This window comes from Phalaenopsis equestris, unplaced genomic scaffold, assembly GCF_001263595.1.
Source record: "Phalaenopsis equestris unplaced genomic scaffold, ASM126359v1 Scaffold234028, whole genome shotgun sequence".
NCBI lineage: Eukaryota > Viridiplantae > Streptophyta > Magnoliopsida > Asparagales > Orchidaceae > Phalaenopsis > Phalaenopsis equestris.
This window is the reverse complement of record NW_018251955.1, coordinates 58,435-81,889: the sequence shown is the minus strand read 5'-3', so window position 1 is coordinate 81,889 and position 23,455 is coordinate 58,435. Positions and strand designations below refer to the sequence as shown.

The 23,455-nt window shown below is 32.7% G+C and overlaps 1 protein-coding gene across 1 annotated transcript in view; it reads right to left on the bottom strand.

The window, feature by feature from the left end:
• LOC110038817 (thioredoxin-like 4, chloroplastic) overlaps positions 1-23,455 on the bottom strand; it is a 31,942-nt gene that overhangs the window by 535 nt on the left and 7,952 nt on the right. The window contains exon 2 of the mRNA XM_020743727.1: positions 18,335-18,388. Within this exon, the coding sequence (XP_020599386.1) occupies positions 18,335-18,388 (54 nt within the window). The remainder of the gene's footprint in view (positions 1-18,334; positions 18,389-23,455) is intronic.

Genomic DNA, 23,455 nt, shown 5'->3' with positions numbered 1-23,455 from the left:
GATGAGTAGTTCAACAGATTGATTATGATGATGATGTGTGTTTTAGGGAAAAAAATTTGGAATGGTGATAAGATATGCATTACCATGCCATGATTATACGTAAATAAATCAAGAAATTTCTTTGGAAAACCATTCATGAATCCTTTGAGAGAGAAACCAGAGGTTCACGCCTTGCACAGTTGGATCCTAAATTTTTTTGTGGAAGCACACCACCTAGGAAAGAACAGTGAGGGAAAAACAAGAGGAGAGAGTGATTAGGAAAAAAATCTCTGCGAATTTTATTAATATCGAATAAGTGATTACAAAGTGTTTTCTATGGGAATTCCTCTAAAATTCCTCTTCTTTCTCTCACCATTTTTATCTCTAGTACCCCATGAAAAACAACTCTATTTATATGTTAGGTCGGACCGAGTTATGTTACATATAACACTACACAAAAAAAAAACAAACAAAAAACGCATCCTACAAAATATGTAATATAGTACAAAAAAGCTAAATGTGTGGCCCATGTTGATGAAGTCTATTCTTCCCTTTGTCAGACTACTCTTCCCTTTGGCTGAGTTGACGAAGTCGACATATCTTATCAGGAGAATTTGCCATAGGGTTTACAATATATGACTAATTGGCCGAATTGATCTATCCTTCTAGCTAGCTAAGTTGATGGACTGAATTGACTAGTCGAGCTACCTAACTGAGCCATCTAGCTGAATTATATGGTTGAATTGTGTGAGTAGTCTGCTTAGTAAGGCTGATGTGCTAAATTGGTTGGTCATACCATATGATTTTCTTGTATCCCGATCGAGAGGATTTTGGTTATATATGCACACTTGAAAACTCTATATTGCAAGAAGAAAACCTCATAGTGATGGATGTGAGAAAGATAATGTGAATACTTAGACTAGAAATTTAAATCCCATTTATATCAATAATGATTATTTTATTTATTTTCCAATCATAAATACTCAAGTAAAATATATGGTTGCTACTACTGCGAAGCTCATAAAACTTGAGAAAAATTTTTAAAACCCACTATTTAATTAACTTAGATTGATTACTTTTAATTGGCTAAACTTAGCAGAAGTTAACATACAATTAATGTTAATATGTAGGCCACATTAAAATCAGTAATAATAGGATCAAAATTGCAAAGATTCAATATTACAAAGTTTGGCAGGTTCAATATGTACAATATTAATAGAAAGCATCTCTAAATTATCTAATCCGCCAATATTAGCAAAAATAGGATCAAAACTATCATCATTATAACATTCTGTAAATAGGCTAGGCAATGGTCACCGTATCAATATAACTAATGATATAGATCAAATATGATAAATGACATGAAAATTTCAATTTCGAAAATATGACAATTGCATGGCGTTTTATATATATAGATGAATTTGACTAATCCTGTTTTATAACCCAAAAAAAGCTGCCAGCATGCGTTGAAAGGCTTTATACACAATTATAATTGTAAGAAAGAATAATATTTTATAAGAAAAATATTAATAAATAAAAAAATAACAAGACTTAATATCATCAGAGAAACATATTTATACCATTTAAAATCGACAAAAAAATTTTAGAATATAAGCACATCATTAAGATAAATCACACCCATATGAGCCACATACTCATGAAACAATTTAGATAAAAAAATTTTAGTGAGTCAATCCAGAATCATTAAGTTTTTAATGATATTTCTAATAGAAATATGAAGTCTTTAAACTCTTCTTTCATTAAAAAAATTTATATTAACATACTTCATTTTCAAATAGTTTAAGTTGTTCTTGGATTGTTATTCAATGATTTTATTAATAAAATTATGTTTAATGGCCTCTCAATACTAATATGCAACCCAAAGAAAAAAAAATAACTCTATTGTCATATTCACTTATTCAATCCCTTTTAATCTTTAAATTTTACTTCCGCAGTGGAAGAAGCTGACTGATGACTAAATATTCTTGATTGATAGCTCCTCGAGTCAATATAAGTACATAGCTTGAAGCATCTTTTACTATAGAGAACCAACAAAGAGTTAAAAGGCCATATAATCTAACTAATGAAATCTCCAATATATCCATCCTTGAATTAGATATTTGCGAAGAATTCAAACTATGTATGCCTTATCCAAATGTGAACAAACATGAGCATATAAAAGACTCCCTATTATTAACTAAGAAAGGGTATTTTTCATTTCTTTCTTCTCAAGGTTTTCCCATAGGAATTGAAAAAAGAAAATTTATTTGTCTTAATAACAACCATATATCTATCATAAAATCTACTAAAAACTTTCTCAATTTACACATTTTATTATAAGCCAAGTACATCATTAAAATGATCATAATAATTTTATATACTGAACACCAAAATTGCATTCCCAAGGTTTTTTAGAAATTGTTTAAAAAAACCCTCTTAGTTTCATGTAAAACCCCATGCAATCAAAATATAGAGATATAACACCAAAATGAGAAATTTACACCTATTGAATTTATGATAAATATATTGAACAATAATATATTCTTTAAAATAAAAAAGCTGATCACTTGATGTAACATTCAATAACATTGTGGGACGCTTCAAATCATAGGTCAATTTATTAACAAATATTTTGAATCGTTGGGTTAAAAGCCTTCTAGTTGTATCACACATTCTTCATCGTCACCAGAGAAAAACACAATCTTTACATTCATCTACTATAGCTCTAAATCTTAATAAGTTACAAAATTCACAATAATTAGAAGTCTTTCAACGAAAATTAAGAAAAAAAACATTTTCCATAATTAATATCTTCCTTTTGAATGAAATCTTTTGTGATAAGGCTTCTTATCCTTTTAAAATGCCTTGTGAATTCAGTTCAATTTCGAAAATATATATAAAACTAATCAGTTTTGCTTTTAAAGCAATTCAATAGGAACCCAAATGTTTTTTTCATCCATTAATATCATCTCAATTTCATGGCCTCTATTCATTTCTAAGCGCTTACACTTTTTTAAAGTCGGTTAAAAGATGTTGGATTATATATTTGCCTATTATCTAACTCAAATTCTAGGAAATAAATATAATAATCATTCAAAATGTCCATTATCTTCTATAAGTGGATCTTCTCTATGACACTTCCAATTGAGGCCTTTTTTTTCTCTCTTAAATAGGAATTAGTCCTGCAGAATGAGCAGGAGGTAACTCAAAGACATCTCGATCATCTGGATTTGCACCTTGAATAATGTCTGGAAAAAATATTTGATTATTTTTAGTTGCAAAGTATAGGAATAATGAAATATTTCTCTTCAAATTTAATTATAGAGCTTATTACCCCCAACATATTCAATATAATAAATTTAGGGAAAGTTTGACCATGTATGTATCATAGTGTTAAAAAATTGGAGAAATGTAGTTGTTGTTAGTTTTAATGGGGAAAAATTCCTACAAGTTTGATTTAGACCAAATTACACCCAATAAGGAATAACATCTTGTATTTACATATTATTTTATTAGAGTTGAGGTATTTAAATAGTTTCGAAGATGAGTCAATCATGATTTGAAAATGATTGGATCATGGCTCAATGATAATTTGTCCGAAAATTGATGGATTGAGATTAGAAAATAGTTTGATCATGATTCAAAGATTGTACACATAGTTCAAAGGAGATTCAATCATTATTTCATTGTGATTTGGAGATGGTTGGATTGTGGTTTGATGATTTAATCTAATTTTAACCATAAGTCGAAGATTGTCTGATCTTTTATCATTCATAAACCAAAGATTGTTCAACTGATGCTGGAAGATTCACCGGTTATGTTTCGATCATTGCATATATAGTGTTCAATCATTATTAGCCTGTGGTTCAATATTAGATTATACTGTAGATTGTTAAAATTAAAGGTGCAATCATAACACCTATGATAGCACATTATAAGAAATTTTACACAATAACTATAGGATAACATAGTTCATTTCAAGATGTATAACACAACAAAAATGACACTACACAATTCAAGCACTATAATGATTTTATCAAACAGTATTTTACATGACAACAGAAATTTTTACTGAAATGATTTTGATAAATTGGTTCTAGGTTTCTCATCATCAAATCAAACAGTGGATAACTATAGGTGTATACTTAACGTAAAGCATAACATCCATAACAAAGAATCAATAATAACATCCATGACATCATCCACAATGGATATAAATTAAAAAGTTAATGTAAATTGGACTAATGAAAAAATAAATACACAAAAAGTTATTGTTAGCATCAAAATAATAGATGAACCTATTATTCTATGTTATTGCAAAATAACTTTATACACAAATAGTTCTTATAAAACTATATACAATTATATGTAAATTCTTGGTGATTTTTTTAAAAAATTAAGTATATCAAGTGTTGTACTGTGCACACTCCACATTTGCAGATGCAAAAACAAAGGAAAAAAAATCATCAGATTATATGTGCAATAATTGTTTAAATTTTCAAATAGACCCCTTCAATTTTTTCACAAGTTTAAAAAGACTAATGAAGGGATCCAATATGCAGACTTCATCTTCTTGCGTGCACCTAATCCTACCTTAGTCCGCATCTCCAATCTCTGTTATTTAAATAAGTTTGCCCATTAGCTCCTCGCATTCTCTATCCTTTCGTTTTGTCGCCATGCTAGTGCTCGCCTTGTTCCTTTGCTTAAGTTCTGAGTCCACCCAGACTAGATCTACCAAGGTGTGACCTCGTTACAAGCGCACTAAGCATACGTCACACAACTTCCTACTCCTTGTTTGTTGTTCGCCCTCTTGATTTCATGGAGGGGACAACTTCCTACTCTTCGACCAACGACTCTCACTCACTATTTTACTCTCTAGAATTTGAAGCCACATAGGCTTTGCATGGAGTGGGTTTCTTCTCTCTTAAAGTGCAAACGGACTAGCGTCGGTTTAGTTGAACTGATGTTGGTTGGTTCAAATTCCTTTTTCCTTTTTGTTTCAAAAATAGCTAAAATTATTAAATGACTTATTATTATTATTATTATATTTTGTTACTTTATTTCGTTATTACTATTTTAATTAAATTTATTAAATTTTGGATTACTACAATCCAACTATTGTTTATTAGGCTATGACATTCTTCTTTAAGGCAATGGCCTTGTAGTACACCATATACCTTTTCTCTGCTCTCTTACTATCCTCATCCATGACATTCGAACTCGTTGATATCTAAAAAAAGCCTTCTCATCTTCAATTATGAGATGCATTTCAATGAAGACAGTAATGTGTTTATCATCATTGAGGACACTATCTATAAAAACATACAGTTCAAGTCTCAACATTATCTCTCACAGCGCACACTGATAAAATTTTATCCAAGTCTATATACTTAAAATTTATTATCCCCATCCATATAGTTCTTGAGCATCCTAATGTTCTTCTTAAACTTGTCATTAGATGAGAATTCTCTAAACTTCAACCCAATTACAAAATCAAACTTAGTAATTCCAAATATTGTGTCCTTCCCTTTAAAGTTGAAAATGTCAGAATTTTAGGAATTTCTGATTTTGGTATCTTATATTTTTAGTATTTTTTATGTTTAGTAATATTTCTACTTTTAGATATTTCTATTGCTAGTAAATTGTTTCTTTTTTCTAGTATGGGGATTTGTGGTTGATTTTGTGGCTTTCCCTTGATATTTATCTTGTAACAATTTTTAGAAAATTGAGTAGAATTAATTATTTTTTCCTACTCACAAAACCATATATAGTATCAGAGCTCTAATTTCATGTTTGAGCCTTCAACCCAATTTCTCAGCTACTCGCTACTCCGAAATGCGCAGAGGTGCATCCCCAACGATAGAGACAAGGTGTGGATCTCCAACTACAGAGACAAGGCGTCTCTACCGTCGACTGGAATTCTTATGCTCTTCTCCAAAGTAGACTTCGACGCACGACCTGTTTCTTTTCTTCTTCTAGTCTCGTATGCAAGATTTGTTTGTCTCATAGAATAACGAGCAGCAAGTGTCAATGGACTATCTCCTCACAGACACATGCGATCGCAGTGCTCCATTCCTTTGTCTCTTCTGCTCGAATAGATCGCTCCATTCTGAGGCATGAAGTCTTCTATCATTCGTCTCCACCGCTCAATCAGAATCACCTGTTTGAGTAGTTTGAGATCAAAATGTTAAAGAAGATCACAAAAACCACTCTTGAGCTTCTGGTTGCTAATGCAAGGGATGATACAATTCTTGCAATCAAGTCAGCTTGCCTAATCGTGGAAATCAAGAATCGCACACCTCCCTTACTTTCTATTTGCTCGTCCAGCCAATCAGTCAAACTAAGAGCCATGACTATCACTATATTAAAAGCGACACAGTCTTAAAACCTTTTTTTTCATCGAGGATTTCGACTTCTCTGCAAGAAACTTTATAGCCAACTTCTCCTCTACTACAGCTTCAAGCACCAAAATAACTTGAGATCAAAATCTGCTCAAGATTCTGTTTTGTCCACTTCTCTCTTCTGATGATAAACAAGTAGGCAATGACCAACGCTCAAATAAATTATATCATTTCTACTAGTTCAAGTAATTCTGAAACCACTTCGCTCTAACCCATGGTGCCAGGAGCATTGAAAAAAATCACGGCATATATAGGAGACATGTTGATCTTTGGTTGTGTTTTCCCATTTTTGTTGTGAGTCTTGATCTTAACCCGATCTTTTTTTAGTAATAATATTTTCATTATCTATTGTTGTTTGCGGTTAACTCCAATATCATGATAGATACAAGAACACGTACTCATTCACAAAAGATGGTTGGCGCATCTGCGGAGTATGAGATTTTAGGTGTTCTTGCCACCAGAGAAGCATCGAGAGAATCAATCCTAGAGGTGACAGAGGACTGCACGCAGAAGAGTTGGTAGCAGATGCGCCCTAAAGCATGCATAATTTCCTGTCTTTTACATTTGTTTTTGGATGAAACTGCACTTTAAAGAAGGGTATTTTTGTGTTTCTCTTGTAGATATAACAAACATGACACATATAGCGAAGCAGAGTTGAAATGGAGCAAAAAGGAGCTGAATGGAACATATTGGAACTAGCAAGCCCGGCGCCTAGACATTAGACACTGGGCTCCAAGGAGCTTCATCCAAGCGCCTTGGAGCCAGCTTATTGGCACCTAAGTGCCACCTTAATGGCTCCCAAGGCGCCAGAATCAGTGCAACAATCCGAGAGGCCGCCGCCTAGGCGCCAACTTCTGGGCACCAAGCCGCAGCCGTTTTTATGCAGTTGCTTCACCACGACTTGAGGAGTTATGTGGTGGTTTTAAGCAGTTAGAGAGGAGATTTTAAGAAAGAGCCGAAGCATTCTGAAGCCGGAGAAGTGGAAAGAAGCCACGGAGTTCTAATGAGTCCTAGGGTTTGTAAATTTCCAATTTTCTTGAGAGATTGGTGATGGGTTTAACTCCTAAAGATTGAATTTACAAAAAAATGAATTTGTACTAACTACAAAAAATTGAATTTAGCTACTAGGAAATATCACTTTACTTACCCTTTATAGGTCAAATATTGGATAGGCTAGCTGGTCACCGATACTTTCTTTTTTTAGATGAATATTTTGGATATTATCAAATACCTAAAACTCCTGAAGATTAAGACAAGACAACGTTTACAAGCTCTTATGGGACTTCTGCTTTTAGAAGAATGTCTTTTGGGTTATGTAACGCACCAGCCACTTTTTAAAGGTGTATGATCTATATTTTCTACGACTTGATTGAGAAAGGGATAAAAGTTTTCATGGACGATTTCTAAGCGTTTGAAACTTCATTTGATTCATGTTTAGATTATTTAGCAAAGATGCTAAAATGATGTGAAGAGACTAAACTTGTTCTTAATTGAAAAAAATGTCAATTCATGGTCGCAGGAGAAATTGTTCTGTGATAAGACATGAAAGTGGACCCAGCAAAGTTTCAAGTAATTGCAAAACAACCTCCACCTACAAGCGACAGGATGGTTAAAAGTTTTCTAGGACATAAAAGATTCTATAGGCGATATATAAAAGATTTCTCAAAAATTGTCAAGCCTTTAAGTTGCCTTTTAGAAAAAGACGTCCTATTAAACTTTGATCAAGAATGCCTAAATATCTTTAATATATTAAAATAAAATTAATCACTGTATCTATTATTGTCTCACCTGACTGGGGGATGTCATTTGAGTTAATGTGTGATGCGAGTGATTATGCTATTAGGGCAGTGTTAGAACAAAAATATGATAAACTTTTTAAAGCTATATAGTATGTCAGTAAAACCCTTAATGAAACTCAAATTAATTATACTATGACTGAGAATGAATTATTGGCAAAATATAAGCTTTTACTAGTTTAGATCTTCTTTAATTAAAACTAAATATATTATTCATACTGATTATTCTGCTATTAGATATTTTATACAGAAGAATAATGCTAAACCAAGATTAATTAAATGGGTCTTTCTGATGCAGAAATTTGATATCGAAGTAGCGTAGAGGAAAAGATCGGATAATCAAATTGCTGAACATTTATCTAGATTGCATTAAGAAAATTTTTATACTTATGTAGATGATATTAATGAAAGATTCCCTGAGAAACTGTATAATATTACTAAGTGGTGTATTCTGTGGTATGCTGACATAGTGAATTTTATTGTTCGTGATATTATATCCTATTAATCAACATACTATCAACAAAAAAAAAATTTATTCATGATGCTAGATCTTACTTTTGGAATGACTTATATTTATATAAAAAATGCAAAGATCAATTTATCAGAAAATGTGTACCTTTAGAGAAAACCCAGGAAATTTTTCAAAAATATCATGATTTTGAGTTTGAGGGATACTTTGGTGTTAATAAAAGTGCATTTAAGATTTTCTAATATCGATTTTGTTAGCCCATTCTATTTAGGGATATGAAAATATCATGATTCTGAGTTTGAGAGACACTTTGGTGTTGATAGAACTGCATTTAAGATTTTTTAATATCGATTTTATTGGCTCATTCTATTTAGGAATGTGAATTTATATATATAAACTTGTAATAGATGTCAAAGAGTATGTAATATATCTAAGTGAAATGAGATATCCTTAAACTTTATTTTAGAAATTGAGATTTTTTATGTTTGAGTTTTAGATTTTATAGGACTATTTATACCATTTTTTGGAAACTTATATAATTTAATAACTGTGGATTATATCTCAAAATGGATTGAGGCAGTAGCTCTTCCTAGTTGTGATGCTCAAAGTGTAGCTAAATTTTTAAAAAATAATATTTTCAGTAGTTTTGCCATGCCTGGAATGATCATTAGTAATGGAGAAAGACAATTTAAAAATAGAAAAATTAAAAAACTAGTTAAATATGGAATTAAACAAAGAATAGTCATAGCTTATCATCGTCAAACCAGTGATTTAGTTGAGATATCTAACAGAGAAATCAAGAGGATTTTAGAGAAAACTGTCAATTGTAGCGGAAAAGAATGGTCTTTAAAAGTAGATGAAGTATTACGGGTTTATAGGACTGCTTACAAAACTCCTATGTCTCCTTATATCCTCATTTTAGGAAAATCTTATCATTTGTCAATGGAATTAGAACATAAAGTTTATTGGGCTGTTAAAAAATTTAAGTATAACTTGAAACAAGCAGGTCAAAAGTGATTATTAAATTTAAATGAACTCCATGAAATTAGACAAGAATCTTATGAAAATGCAAATATTTATAAAGAATAGATGAAAAATTGGCATGAACAGAGATTCTTAGGAAAGATTTTGAACCCGGACAGGAGGTTTTACTATATAATACCCGATTGAAACTATTTCCTAAAAAATATAAATCCAGGTGATCGGGGTCATTCACTTTAATTAAAGTTTATCCTTTTGGTACAATCGATATTAAAGATCCTAAAAATGATAGAATATTTAAAGTTAATGGACAAAGACTTAAACTTTACATAAGTGAAAATAAGCCTATAATTAATGAAATTTTAATGTTTGGTCAACTTGAGTAAAAATTTGGATTCATCGAGCTGACGACGTTAAACAAAGCGCTTCTTGAGAAGCAATCCAAGGTATGTATTTGTGTGTTTGTTTGAGTTTGTAGTGTGTTGTGCTATTATTTGTTGTGGATTGGATTGTTTGATGCTGTTTGAGATGTTTAGAATTGTGATAAGTTGCTTTAATTTTAATAAGTCATCAGAGTGATAATTCCATAGCTTCTCGTTGTGATAGGACTTGTATTTTTTCTCTAGTTGTAGTTGGATTAACTAATCCACTACATCTTAGTTCTCAATCGAACTTAAGGAATTACTAGAGACAGATTGAGTTTGGACATATGACAGGTCCATCTCAATTCTATTACTTCCTTTATCTGATCATGTTTATCATCAGGTGGGTCAATAAAACAGCTTGTAGATTAACATAAGGATGATCTTGGCCATATTTTTATTTACTGTTAGAGGTGCATTTTTTAAAGGATGAGGTAAAACCTGAGGTTGGCTACACATAAGCCAATATATCAGGGATAATTTTGTCTTTGGTTTTGACCCTAATAAAATATGTAAAAGCAACCAATAGCTCTTTCGGAGGAGATTCCGTTAAAAATTGGAAGTAAAGAAGGAGAGTGTGATGAGGAAGAGTCAATTTCAATGATCTTTCGTCTTTGTGTGTTTCCTAGTGTGATTTAAGACTTGGGGAAGATCAATGTATGCAATTTAAATGATTTAAAACAAATTCGGAAAGTGTTCTATGGCCTAGGGACACTGGCATCAAAATGTTAGGATGTGAACTAGCGCCTAGGCGCCAATAACCCGGCACCAAGGCACTACACCTGAGCGCCTTGACGCCCACATCGCAGTGTCTAGGCGTTGAATCATCTATTTCCCAAAAACCAACCCGACAGCTCCGGTTTAGATCATTTTCGCACGAAATGTTTCCCCGACTGTTCTATGGCGAATCATTAATGTTCCTCTTACTCTTGCATTTGGGATCATTCTTGAGGCATTAAAGTTTGGAATTCCTCTTCCAAAGGCAAAATTTCAAATCTTAGCCTCGTATTTCTTTGTTCATCCGGAAAATTTTCCGATTTTTTGGAAAATCAGTGAGAGAGAAGATCTGTGGGGAGAATTGATTAAAGCCTTTAAATTGCATTGTGATTGCATTTGCATCCTACATTTGGATAGACCTTATCTGAATTTGCATATCTCACCCTTATTATTGCACCAAAAATCAAAGGGGGAATAAGTAAAGTTTCTTTTGATAATTATAAGTTTGTTAATGCTAAATCTGAGGAGAGATACCTTGATTTCATAGTAACTAAGAAGATTATTGGTACATCAAGAGTAAGGAACGTGAGAAGCTCTGTTACATCACTTCAATAGTAGTGGTACCAGTGGTAAGAAAATTCTATGCTAATCTACTTGAAGCTCACGACGAAGTTATTTATGTGAGAGGAATGTATGTGGATGTCTCCTCATTACATCAATGCATTATTATCTTTGGATATTATCTCTTATTGCTCTTATGCTAATTCAAATCTAACTCGAGGTATAATGTATGAAGTGATAAATTTCTTAACTGATGGTAGAGGTGAGGGGAAAGTTATTGAATGGGTCATATTAAATTTTTTGCTTCAAAATTAAATGGGATATCAAAAGCCTGACATTTATTCATTTATGCTAAATTGTTGCCTTCTACCAATGTTAGTGATGTGTCTAAGGAACGGGCTTATTAAAACTACTGTATTCAGAAGGATTTCCCCATTGATGTAGGGTCATCCATCCATTATCTCTTCCTTATGTCAGAATGCAAAAGCTATGGTTCAAAGTGGGGTAGAGATCCTTCATCCTTTAAAACCAATTTCTGCATCAAAAATTGATTTATATAAATGGCATGTTGATGTTAGTAAAAGTTAAGATATTAAACAATCCAGTTCTTCTGCTTCTTATCCATCACATTATTTTTCTCAAAAAGAAACATTTGCACAACACTTAGAAAAAGTAAAGGATAATACTAAAATTCTAAAGGGTTTGGCATACAGATTTAATGTGCATTTATCACATTTGTATCGGCAAAATGAAAAAAAGATTTGACCAACGAGCCCTCTTCCATGATGCTCAGCTCGAGATGTACAGACAAAATCAGTGGATTGGGGGTAACAGAAAAGTGAGATTTCCTGCATATTCACCATACCAATTATATGAGCAAAGCAAGGCAACGGAGGAAGATTATGAGGAAGCTGATGCAGATGCTGGTGATGATGTTGAATTAGGATGAGGTAGATTAGATGTTTATTTTATTTAATGTGATATACTGATAACTTTATTTTTCTATGTTGTTGTTGTATTGATGTATTTACTTTTTATTCTGTTATATTGGACATTTTCTTTTGATGTTGATGTCATAGATATCGTAGATTAGTATTTCTTGTCGCCCTGGATTATATGTGAACTTTTCTGTGCGATACAACAGTTCTTTTAAATGCAGATTTCATGTTAAACTTGTTGAACTGAGATTCATTTACTGTTATATATTTGTCTTTTCTGTTTATACTTGTATATTTTTCATGATATACTTATGTGGTAGAAAGTAATTCAGTTCTATTTTCTCTCTGCTTATATCTCTATTTTATTATATTTCTATTTTGATTGTTATAAATGTTTAAAAATTTAAGTTTGGGGAAGGGGAGAAAAATTTTTTTCTTTAAAAAAAAAAACTTAAACTTTATTTATCCTCATTTACCTGTATTTAAATCATTTTAAAATAACTTGTGGTAAGTAGTGTTGTCTTTAGATTATTACAATTTTGATTTTAAAAATGATATAGCAGACGTAGTTGAGAATCTATGTAAATAGAACCGTTCTAGAGTTAAGGAATTATGTAGGAAACATGTAGGAAAATGATTTTGCTATGTTATTTAGAAAAAGATTGTATATATAAAAAACTAGAATTCTTAGATTAACTCTTTATAAGAATTGAGCCGCTATTAAAACCTATTTTTAAACTGATACTTCTACTTGTAAAGTTGAAGGAAAGTGAAGGGTTTTTAACTTTAAGAGGAGAAAAGTGAAATTCAAAATTATTAAAGGTCTATCAAGATATAGTAATCCTTACATCCTGTTAAAAAAAAAAAGAGTATAAAAAATGTGAAGCTTAATTAAAATTTAGTTTCACTTGAATCTTCTTTAAAAAAAATATTGGATACAATTCCCAGCTTATTTTAAAAAAAAAAAAGTAATTGTCAATGTTTTTTGATAGAGCGCTCAAGTTCTATTTTTATACTTTTGAGGAATCCCTAGTTTGCCAAATTAAAATAATTATCGAAGAAAAAAAAAATCAGGTTTCCCAAGTAGAATACAAGATATTTTTATATCTTAGTCCTAAGCAGATTTACAAGAAATTTTCATAAATTACACTATATAATATTTCTGAGGCAAAATTGTAGGAAAATTTAATAAATACTACTACCTCAAAATCTAGTTTTTTAAAATTATGGTGTTACTTGAAGACAAATAACATTTTAATTTGAGGGATTTTGATGTGTCCTAAAGCATGCTTAATTTATTTTACCTTTTAAACTTGTTTTTGGATGAAATTGTACTTTAAATAAGAGTATTTTTTTGTTTTTCTTGCAGGTATAACAGGTAGGACACATATCATGAAGTGGAGTTGAAACGGGGCAAAATGCAGCTAAATGGAGCATATTGGAAGTAGCAAGCTTGGCGCCTAGGCACCAGACTCTGGAGGCCAAGGAGCTCCAACTAAGCGCCTTGGCACCAGCTTATTAGCTCCTAGGCGCCAGAACTAACGCAACAACCTGAGAGGTCAGCGCCTAGGGACCAACTTTTGGGCACCAAGGCGCGGTCGTTTTTGTGCAGTTGTTTCACCACAACTTGGGGAGTTATGTGGTGGTTTTAAGCAATTCAAGAGGAGAATTTTAGAAAGGTCTGAAGCATTCTGAAGCAGGGGAGAACTTGAGAGAAGAAAAGGAGTCCTAGGGAGATCTAGGGTTTGTACTTTTCTTAAGAGATTGGTGAGGGGTTTAGAAAGAAATTTGTAAGGGAAGCATTGCAGCATTACAGGGACAACTTGGATTCATTATTGGAGGAACTTTCCCACTCTTTTCAGAGAAGAAAAACTAAGTATTGTGTTTTAATTTGTCTTAAATTTGTTGTAAACACATTTTTAGTATATTTATTTTGTTAAATGATGAAGATTTTCATTTTAATCTTCATGCTTTGTGAGTAGATTTTCTTTATTTTTCTCTTGTGATGAATAGGTAAAATTTGTAGGATATGTTAAATGCTTTTACAATTGGATTTTGATACCAATGTGATGAATATTAATCTATGTTTCATTTATTTTTTGTATTGGTCATATAAATTGTTAAAATTCGTTGTGATCCATTAAGATTCGGAAAAGCGGTGGAAGAACAACTAGTATATTCACATTGTTCGATAGGATATGGTGAAGTAGTTTGGAGGCAATGCAAATAAATAGAGAATTAGGCTTTAGTGGGTTCAATTTAAGGTTTAAGGAATTAAAACTAGGTTAATCAAAGTTCTTTACGTACTCGGAACAAGGTAAATAAGATTTATGTTTCTATTTATTACTAGCCATATTAACAATTCTCAATATTCTTTCCTACAATCCACTTAGGCAATCACAAGAAAAGGTAGTTTTCATATCTTAAAATTCATCAAACCAATTGATATAGTTAGGTTTAGTTTTCAACTTAGTGTTGTAGATTAGGAGTATTTGTTAGAAAAATCATTGTAATTTGTATTACAAATTAAGACCTTAGTGTAGTAGACTAGAACTTCGCCTAAGGGACTGGTTACCTCCTTCCCTGTGGGATTGACAACCCGAACTCAATAGAGCCCTATATTACTTAAACGATACGTATACTTGCGTGAGAAACCCCAGTGAGAAATAATATCTAATTTTAAGAACTTAATTAATTTTCTAGGGAGCGAATCAAGTTTCTAGTGGCAATACTAGGACTTATATTATGTGATAATCGTGGGGGCGAATCAGTAGCAAACACATGACAATTAGTATAGAGAGAGTTCGAAGACATTTTGTTCGCTAGCTTATCACCATGGTCGCCACCATTCAGGGAGATTCAAATTATCCTCACCTTGGATGGGTTTGAACAAACCTTGGGTTACATTTGGAGAATTCTACAGATTACACTGGACACAAAATCTCTGTTAAACTCAGTCGAGTACCCCAGAATGGTTGGACCATTATGGATCTTTGCTCAACAATAGCAACAACATTAACAAACTTTTATCCCACTAAGTGGGGTCGGCTACATGAATCCTTTTTCTCCATTGAGTCCTATTGAGTGTCATATTTTCATTTAATTCTAATAAATTAAAATCATTTTTTTATGCAATATGCCCAAGTCTTTCAAGGTTTATCTCTAACTTTATTAACATAAGTCGAATCTAAAGCATCTACTATCCTAATCGGTTCATCAGATGGTCGACGTTTAATATGACTAAAACATCTAAGACCACTCTCTCTAATTTTGTCGGTCACTGGAGCTACACAAACCCTATCACGGACATATTCATTTTGCATTTTGTCTCTAAGTGTCTCTAAGTGTAATTTTTGTCTCTAAGTGTAATGCCACTCATCCACCTAATCATGCTCATCTCGACAACACTTAACTTGTTTTTATGCTTCTCTTAAAGTCCAAAATTCAGCGCCATAGAGCATTTCAGATCTTACCACTGCCTTATAAAATTTTTCTTTCAGTCTAAGCGGTATTTTTCTATCACACAATAAACCCGAAGCATTGCTCCACTTCAACCAACCAACTTGAATTCAACAAATGACATCCCCATCTATATCACCATCACTTTGAACAATAGACCTGAGATATCAAAAGCGGTCACAACTTTTAATTATTTGATCACCCAAAGTTACAATTCTGTTATTAGAGCTACTACTCCTAAAGTTACATTCCATGTATTCAGTTTTAGTTCTACTCAAACGAGAAGGGCTTCATCAGCAAATAGCATACACCAAGGTACATCCTCCTTTAAATGTCCACTAAAAGCATTCATAACTAAGGCAAAAAAATATGGGCTTAAAGCTGATCCCTAATGTAATCCAACATAAATAAGAAAATACTTGTTCAATCCTCCTTCTGTTCAAACACACGTAACAGCTCTAGCAAGCCTATCTTTAATGATTTGAATCTAAATGCTATTAACTCCTTTTTTGCAAGAACTCTTCAAAGGATATCTCATGGACGTTTGCTTGCGAGTGGTAAAAACCCTTCAAGTGTTTTGGGGGACAGTGCAATCGCCAGTGAGATCAAAATGCTTCTCGAACTGGAGTCGAAGACTCCTCAACCCCAACAGATTACAACGAATCCATTACTTTCAACATGTAGACAAAAGCTTTGATGAAAGAAGTTGAAACTCCACCCCCGTGAGATTAACGCTGGAGCTTTCTTGAACAATTTTCTCAACGTACTGTAGTACGAAGGGAGAGATGAGAGATAGGACGTCGAAACAGTCTCGTTTTCCTTATACTTTTTTTTTATTATATATCTGGAACATTAAGATTTGAAAGTTAGTTTTTGGATTATTTTCTATCAATGTCATCCAGGTTTTCCCATTCCAGGGCTATATCCAAAGAAGAGTAGGTGCTCCGACTGTAACTTGCCCAAGGTGCAGTCTCTCATCTCTAAGGATGAGTGGTGGAATGGTTATACCTAAGGATGAGTGATGGTCGGTTGTAGCTCGATCCTGCGGAAATACTAATCCTATTTCTCCCATCATGCGGAAAACACCATCGTTCCCCTCTCTCCTTGCAGCTACTGCTGCCCCCAGCCACTTGCTTCAGTGGTTTCGCTGTCCAAGCCCCCCACCTTCACTACCTCAACTCTGCCACTCCTTCCATTTGTTTTTTTTTTACCTCTGTCCCTTCATCTGGCATCACCGTCATAGCCCCGCATGCCCGCCCATCGTTGCCTTATCGTAGTCCACCCATCTGGCAACACTGTTACGACCCACAACTCCTCTCCCTACTATCATGAGCCTACTCGACCCTTCCAACTCCCTACCACCACTTCTCTGTTGCAGCCACCTCACCATACCCAGTTGTCGCCCACATTCTTGCCATCAAATTCCATGCCGCCTTCTGACCATTCCCCCACTTCTATGCATGCTTTTTTTTCCCCTTAAACAACAGCACCACCACCCTCGACCTAAGCCCTAGTTGAGTTTTTGTCGTGTCTTTTGCTATTTACTAGTTTCGAGTGTCTTTAGTTGTAATCCCTATTTGATTTTAGTAAAAAAAATTGCATTTCAGTAAACATTTGGGTTTAACATCGGTATCAATATATCTCCCCTCTTGTACAATGAAATGAGCAATAAAATTCTTAAAAGTTTTTTCCACATTGTTTTGTTTTCTACAATTTCTAATGTCATTTAAACAAACAATGAAGTCTAGTAAATTAATTTTTCCCACATTTTCTCACCTCAAGCTATCAAATGAGGCAAAATTTTCTAGAGCTTCCTCCTAGGAGGAACACTTGCCCAAAAGCTTTCATACAAGAAAAGTCTCATGACGTAGTAGCTTAAGAAAAAAACACATCATCAGAAGACCAGAGTTAACATAGCAGGTCACCAATTGGCCTTGCAACATCTACTACAGCATATGAAAATCACCCTATGATTGAAAGATTGGCTTTTCAGGGTGGTTCCATAAAGGACAAAAATTAATTAAACCCATCCATCTGATCATTTCACAAGGGTTTGAACTCAGCCTTTTCCACTCATTCCAAGGCTCCAACAAGTTAACCAAATTTTTTGTCGTTACTTAGTATATATGGAATTAATTATTTATTTAATACATAGTAAATAGCTTACTCTTTATTAAAAGCTTCGATTTATTAATTACAAAACAATAATCAATACACACTTCTTCAATTCACCATAACCATATGGTATAAACCTTCAAAATACATTAGTAAACTTCTTACAATTTTACATCAATCAAAATAATAACAAAAAAATTAATCCAAAAGCTAAACAAACTAAATAATGCATGCTAGCTATTAACATTTATGATTGCCACATCAGTACTGCGTCTAATGACTTGGGAAATTTCCAAATAAAAGAAAGGTGTCAATTTCATCATTCTCCTAATTTCAAGGAGGAAGCTCATACCAAGAATTTTTCCATCAAATGTGCCCTTATGAAATCTAATTAGAAGCATGAAGCTAATCCTAAAAATTTTGCTACCGAATGAGCCCTTATGAAATTTATTTCCTTAATCAAATTACTCATGATAAAAGGTTCCAAAAAAGATACCTTAATGCGCAACCTTTCAGCAACCTCTGACTGCTCATCATATTCATCAAGTACCTAAGAACATGAGAAATCAAAATAACATAAGGTCAATAATGTTAGTATTGCTACAACAACAAGTATACCTTGCCCATATCTAACGACATGAATATGCCAAGGTTAAAAGTTATGACTTGGTAAAATATTTGAACTTTCTCATAAGCTAATGTTGACAGCTTTAGGTCAATCATTCATCATTGCCATTACCATTAGCCTTATCCCAACTATTTGGTGTTGCTTCTATGAATTCCCAATTTTGTTGAGCATCTCCTTGGGAGTTAAACCTATGATTCAAAAAATATTTTAGGCAACTTATATTCATGTAACCATCTATCAAGTCCTTATTCTCCCAAATCCCTAGAAATTAATTTTATATAATCATCAAATACATGTATTTTCTATCCTTTATTTTTCAAGTCGCAAATACCTAAATCTATTTTCAGTTATCTCATCTTAAATAAATGATAGGCAACCTGTTGTCTAACTTACAATAAAATAATTATAAGAGTAATTAGGCCACAATGTCCAATAGAACAAGGTCATAAGTCCTAATTTCTAGGCGGCCTCTCCATAACCAAAGTCATAAGTCTCATTTCAAGGCCCAATCATCGAATTTCAATAAAAAACCCGAAACCCAAAGACATCCCATACCAAAGTTGGAAGCAAAGCATAAGTTACATCAAAATGGTTATCATACATAAAATATAACAGCAAGTTCAATTAAAAACAAATAAACTAATGCAAGATACATGAAATCAATTTGATTAAAATTCTATGTAGTTTCAACACAATTATTATGAGATTAAAAATCATATTTCCCCATCTGATGGAAGGCATAATCCTATGAAATTTTTAGAATGAATAGATATTTTAGAGAAATTCACTGAAATAATTTTTTTTTCAAAATAAATAATTTGCTAAAAAAACAATTAATGAAGCTTCCCCGATATTTTGGCCAAGTTATGTTACCAAGGAAAAACTAATACATGTTGACAAGGGGCAATAAATTAAGGAATAATATTTGACATTCACTAAGTATAAAGACTAATTGCATGATAAAATTAAGAAATTCGATAAACTGATTATAAGATTTGAATATATTCACAGGTAACTTGTAGCAAAAAAATTTATCAAGAGAACATATTATTATTAACATAGATTTTATTAAAGGTCATATGCAAGTTAATTTATTAATTAAGCTACAAGTCACCAAAGACAAAAAAATGAAAAAAAATAAGGCTTTATAAAGAGCTTTAGAGTTCGGAAGATACCATAAAGACAGTGATCCTCTCTAACAATAACTACTACATTGATTAATATTTCAAAAGCAAAATTATTATATGCCTCATCTAAAAGTCAAATAAACACACTAACACAAAAATCATTTAAAGATGATTTTAAGAAACTATACATTAACATTGTCCCTTTAAATAGCCAAATTAATATTGATTTTGTATCTAGTTCTTAGTTTTTTATTTACAAATTCGTTAAAAAGAACTTACCAAAAGAGTGAATTTGCATTAATATTTTAGAAGTTCTAGTAATGGCAATTGATTTTAAGAAACAATGAGAAATAAGATTTAATCTATCAAGTTAAATCTAAAGGTACATAATTCATCATGATTAACTATTAGAGTTATTTTACTAACAGCCAACTTACTCATATTGACGTATCAAATTTTGTGTGGTTTGATAGTTATCAAAAGAAAAGCTTATGAAATCAATATATAGACTTTTTTATGAAATCAATATATAGATTTTTTTTCTTCATCTTCATTTTCTCTTGGTATTAGTCATACTAACAGGAAGGCTTGTTTGACCTTCGTAACAAATTAGGGTTTAGGGTTTAGGGTTCACGCTGATTGATAAAAATCTTGTTGTTTTCATGAATCCACGATCGACCTAGTAGAGCGTTAAAAGAGGTCTCAGTGTCGATGATACGAAATTTAGCGGTTGTCACGAGTTCTCCAACCTTCATAAGTAATGTAAATGATCCAAGGGCTCTTTCTCCCTTTTGGTTGAATCCTCTTAACATGATTTTGTCAGCCGTAAGCTCTTGAGCTTCAACATCCAAATAGACCAATGTTTGTAGGCTCATCAAGTTAAGAGAGGCTCCAGGATCTACTAAAATTCTGGAAGCCGGGATGAGGTATGGCTATGATCAAATGAGGGATTTTCACCCTAGATACATAAAGGGAACCACCAGAGGGAGAGGAATTTGGGGCGGAGATGTTAGGGTTAGAAAATTGAAAATGTCGATCTTCAAAGGGAAAGTCGCACATTGTTGGGTGTACCGGGTGAAGCTATGTTTCATAGTGAATGGGCTAAAGGAGGAGGAGAAGCTCATGCGCATGGGGTTATATTTGGAGGGGGAAAATCCTAGCATGGTTTCAATAGAGGGAGACTAGATATTCGATCCACTCATGGGAGGGACAAGAGCAAAATTAGATGATTTTGCTCTTGTAAGCTTTATGTTTGAAATAGATTTTTTTAGATTATATATACAAATTTGAACCTAAATACCAAACGGTCTAATAATGGTATGAAAAGATTTTCACTTATTGAATGCAGAATACCATCTTAACAAAGCATTGTTAAGATACAATCCATGGAGGGTGTGCTATAAGTTTTACGTTTATATGTGAAAGAAAATTTCTTTAGAAATCATTAATAGGCCAATAAAGAAAAGGAGAAATGGAAATAAATACTATGTGTTTCAATCCATAGTATTTATTAGATGATGACAGTCATGCCTCCTTTCTTTATTAATTTTTCGGAACAGTCATGCCTCGAGATCCTTATTACCAAGTTTTGGTTTAATAAGGGGCTTCGAGATCCATTTCTACTAGATTACACTGATATGTGTGAAGCTAAACCTCAATATCTTGATATTGAGGTTTCCTCTATTCAAGACTATAATAGAGTGAGAATATTATGATCCTAAATGTTCTTTTTAGGCTTGGAATATTCCTCTGAAGGTACTCACTATCGTAATCACAATTATATAAAATAAAAGACAAGTTCCCTTTAATTCTAAATGTGAAGCCCGACCATGTTTTGAGCCAATATTTTACTCTATTCTCACTCTGAGTACCTTCAGAGGAATATTCCAAGCCTAAAAAGAACTATCTGTCGGGCTTCACAATGTTAATTTCTGGTTAACAGATCTTTTCTCTCTCTCATACGAGTCTGTGTCGACTTCAGAGACTTGAATAAAGTATGTCCGAAAGATGAGTTTCCACTACCAATACCAGAAATGATGGTGGATATTGCTTCAACACATGAAATATTCTCCTTCATGGATGGATCATCAGGATACTACCAAATAAAAATGGCTCCTGAAGATACAGCACTTACAGCTTTCAGAACACCAATCGAAATTTTCTGCTACACAGTAATGCCGTTTGGTTTAAAAAACGCCGGGGCAACATACCAACGAGCAATGACAAGGATTTTTTATGACCTCATTCACAATCAAGTAGAATGCTATTAGACCATTTGTATGATTTGAGGATCGTTTTTGAACGATTACAACAACATAATCTCAAGATGAATCCCCTAAAGTGCGCATTTGGTGTCACTTCTGGGAAGTTCCTTGGATTTGTTGTTCGTCATCGGGGAATCGAAATAATTGTTCATGCTCGTTGAAAGACACATATTTCATTAATTTGAAGATCATATGACTCGAAGTAGTTGTTATTTGAATTTCTCATCAATTTTATAAAACGTTCATCCAATTTTTGGTTTTTAGATAGGGGACCCCTCCCAAATCTTGAATTTGCATTTATATTTTAGAAGTTCTAGTAATGGCAATTGATTTTAAGAAACAATGAGAAATAAGATTTAATCTATCAAGTTAAATCTAAAGGTACATAATTCATCATGATTAACTATTAGAGTTATTTTACTAACAGCCAACTTACTCATATTGACGTATCAAATTTTGTGTGGTTTGATAGTTATCAAAAGAAAAGCTTATGAAATCAATATATAGACTGTTTTATGAAATCAATATATAGATTTTTTTTCTTCATCTTCATTTTCTCTTGGTATTAGTCATAAGGTATCCATTAGAAAATATATAGTTACTTCAGTATGTTTTTTCTTATATAAATTGTAATCTATTGTACCAAAAAATATATGCAGGAAACTTATAATTACATGAGAGAATTATAAGTTTACTGAAATGTAAAAATGAGATATATTGAACTCAAACAAAGAGATAGGATAATAATCAGAATAAATGCTGAAAATTTCCATATAAATCCTTGAGAAATTAACAGCCAGAAACATAAAATCATATAAAATCAAAAACTTGCCAGCTAGAAATCCGGTAAACTTTTGGTATTATTATGTGTTTATTTTCTCATTTTAATATATCATTTGTTTATGTGGCAATGCTCTCATTTACTTTCATTGATTGATGTTATTTCCTGATTAAAATCTTCGTATATACACAACTCTCTTGAGTAAAAAATAGATTTAACCAAGCTTGACTTTCAAAGTAATCTCATAAGGATATTAATCTCATCATCAAGTCTCGTGTTGCCTGCCACCTTCCAAACTTGAAATCCAATTGCAAACTATGGCTTTAGGTTGTTAAAGTTGTTCTCTTTATGTTATTGCATTCATCTCAAATAACTATTCGTGGAACTAATGGCCTTCTTTCATAGAGATGTACAATTGTGAGCTCTTTGAATTTTGTGGTTTGCAACTATTTTGGTAACTCTAAATGTGTGTTTAACGCGGCATTCCAACAAAGCGCTTTTGCACATTTATTTTATGCATTTTATACATGTATCTCCCACTGCTGCCCTTTATTAGAGTTTTACGATGGGGTGGGGAGCACACTGTCGGCGATAAAAAGTGAGGGTTTGGGGAGAGTTGCCCGTAAGAAGCTGTCGGTCACCAGAATCGAAATTTTGTCCCCTGCTTCTGAAGGACGCTTTAATTTACATATAGATTTAAGTTTAAAATCAAATATGAAAATCAAACTGACCCCATATTTTTCATAGTTTAAATGAAAGAGCGATTTACCTCAAACCCTGTATCTATCCTGAGGGATAAACACAAGACTTGAGGATG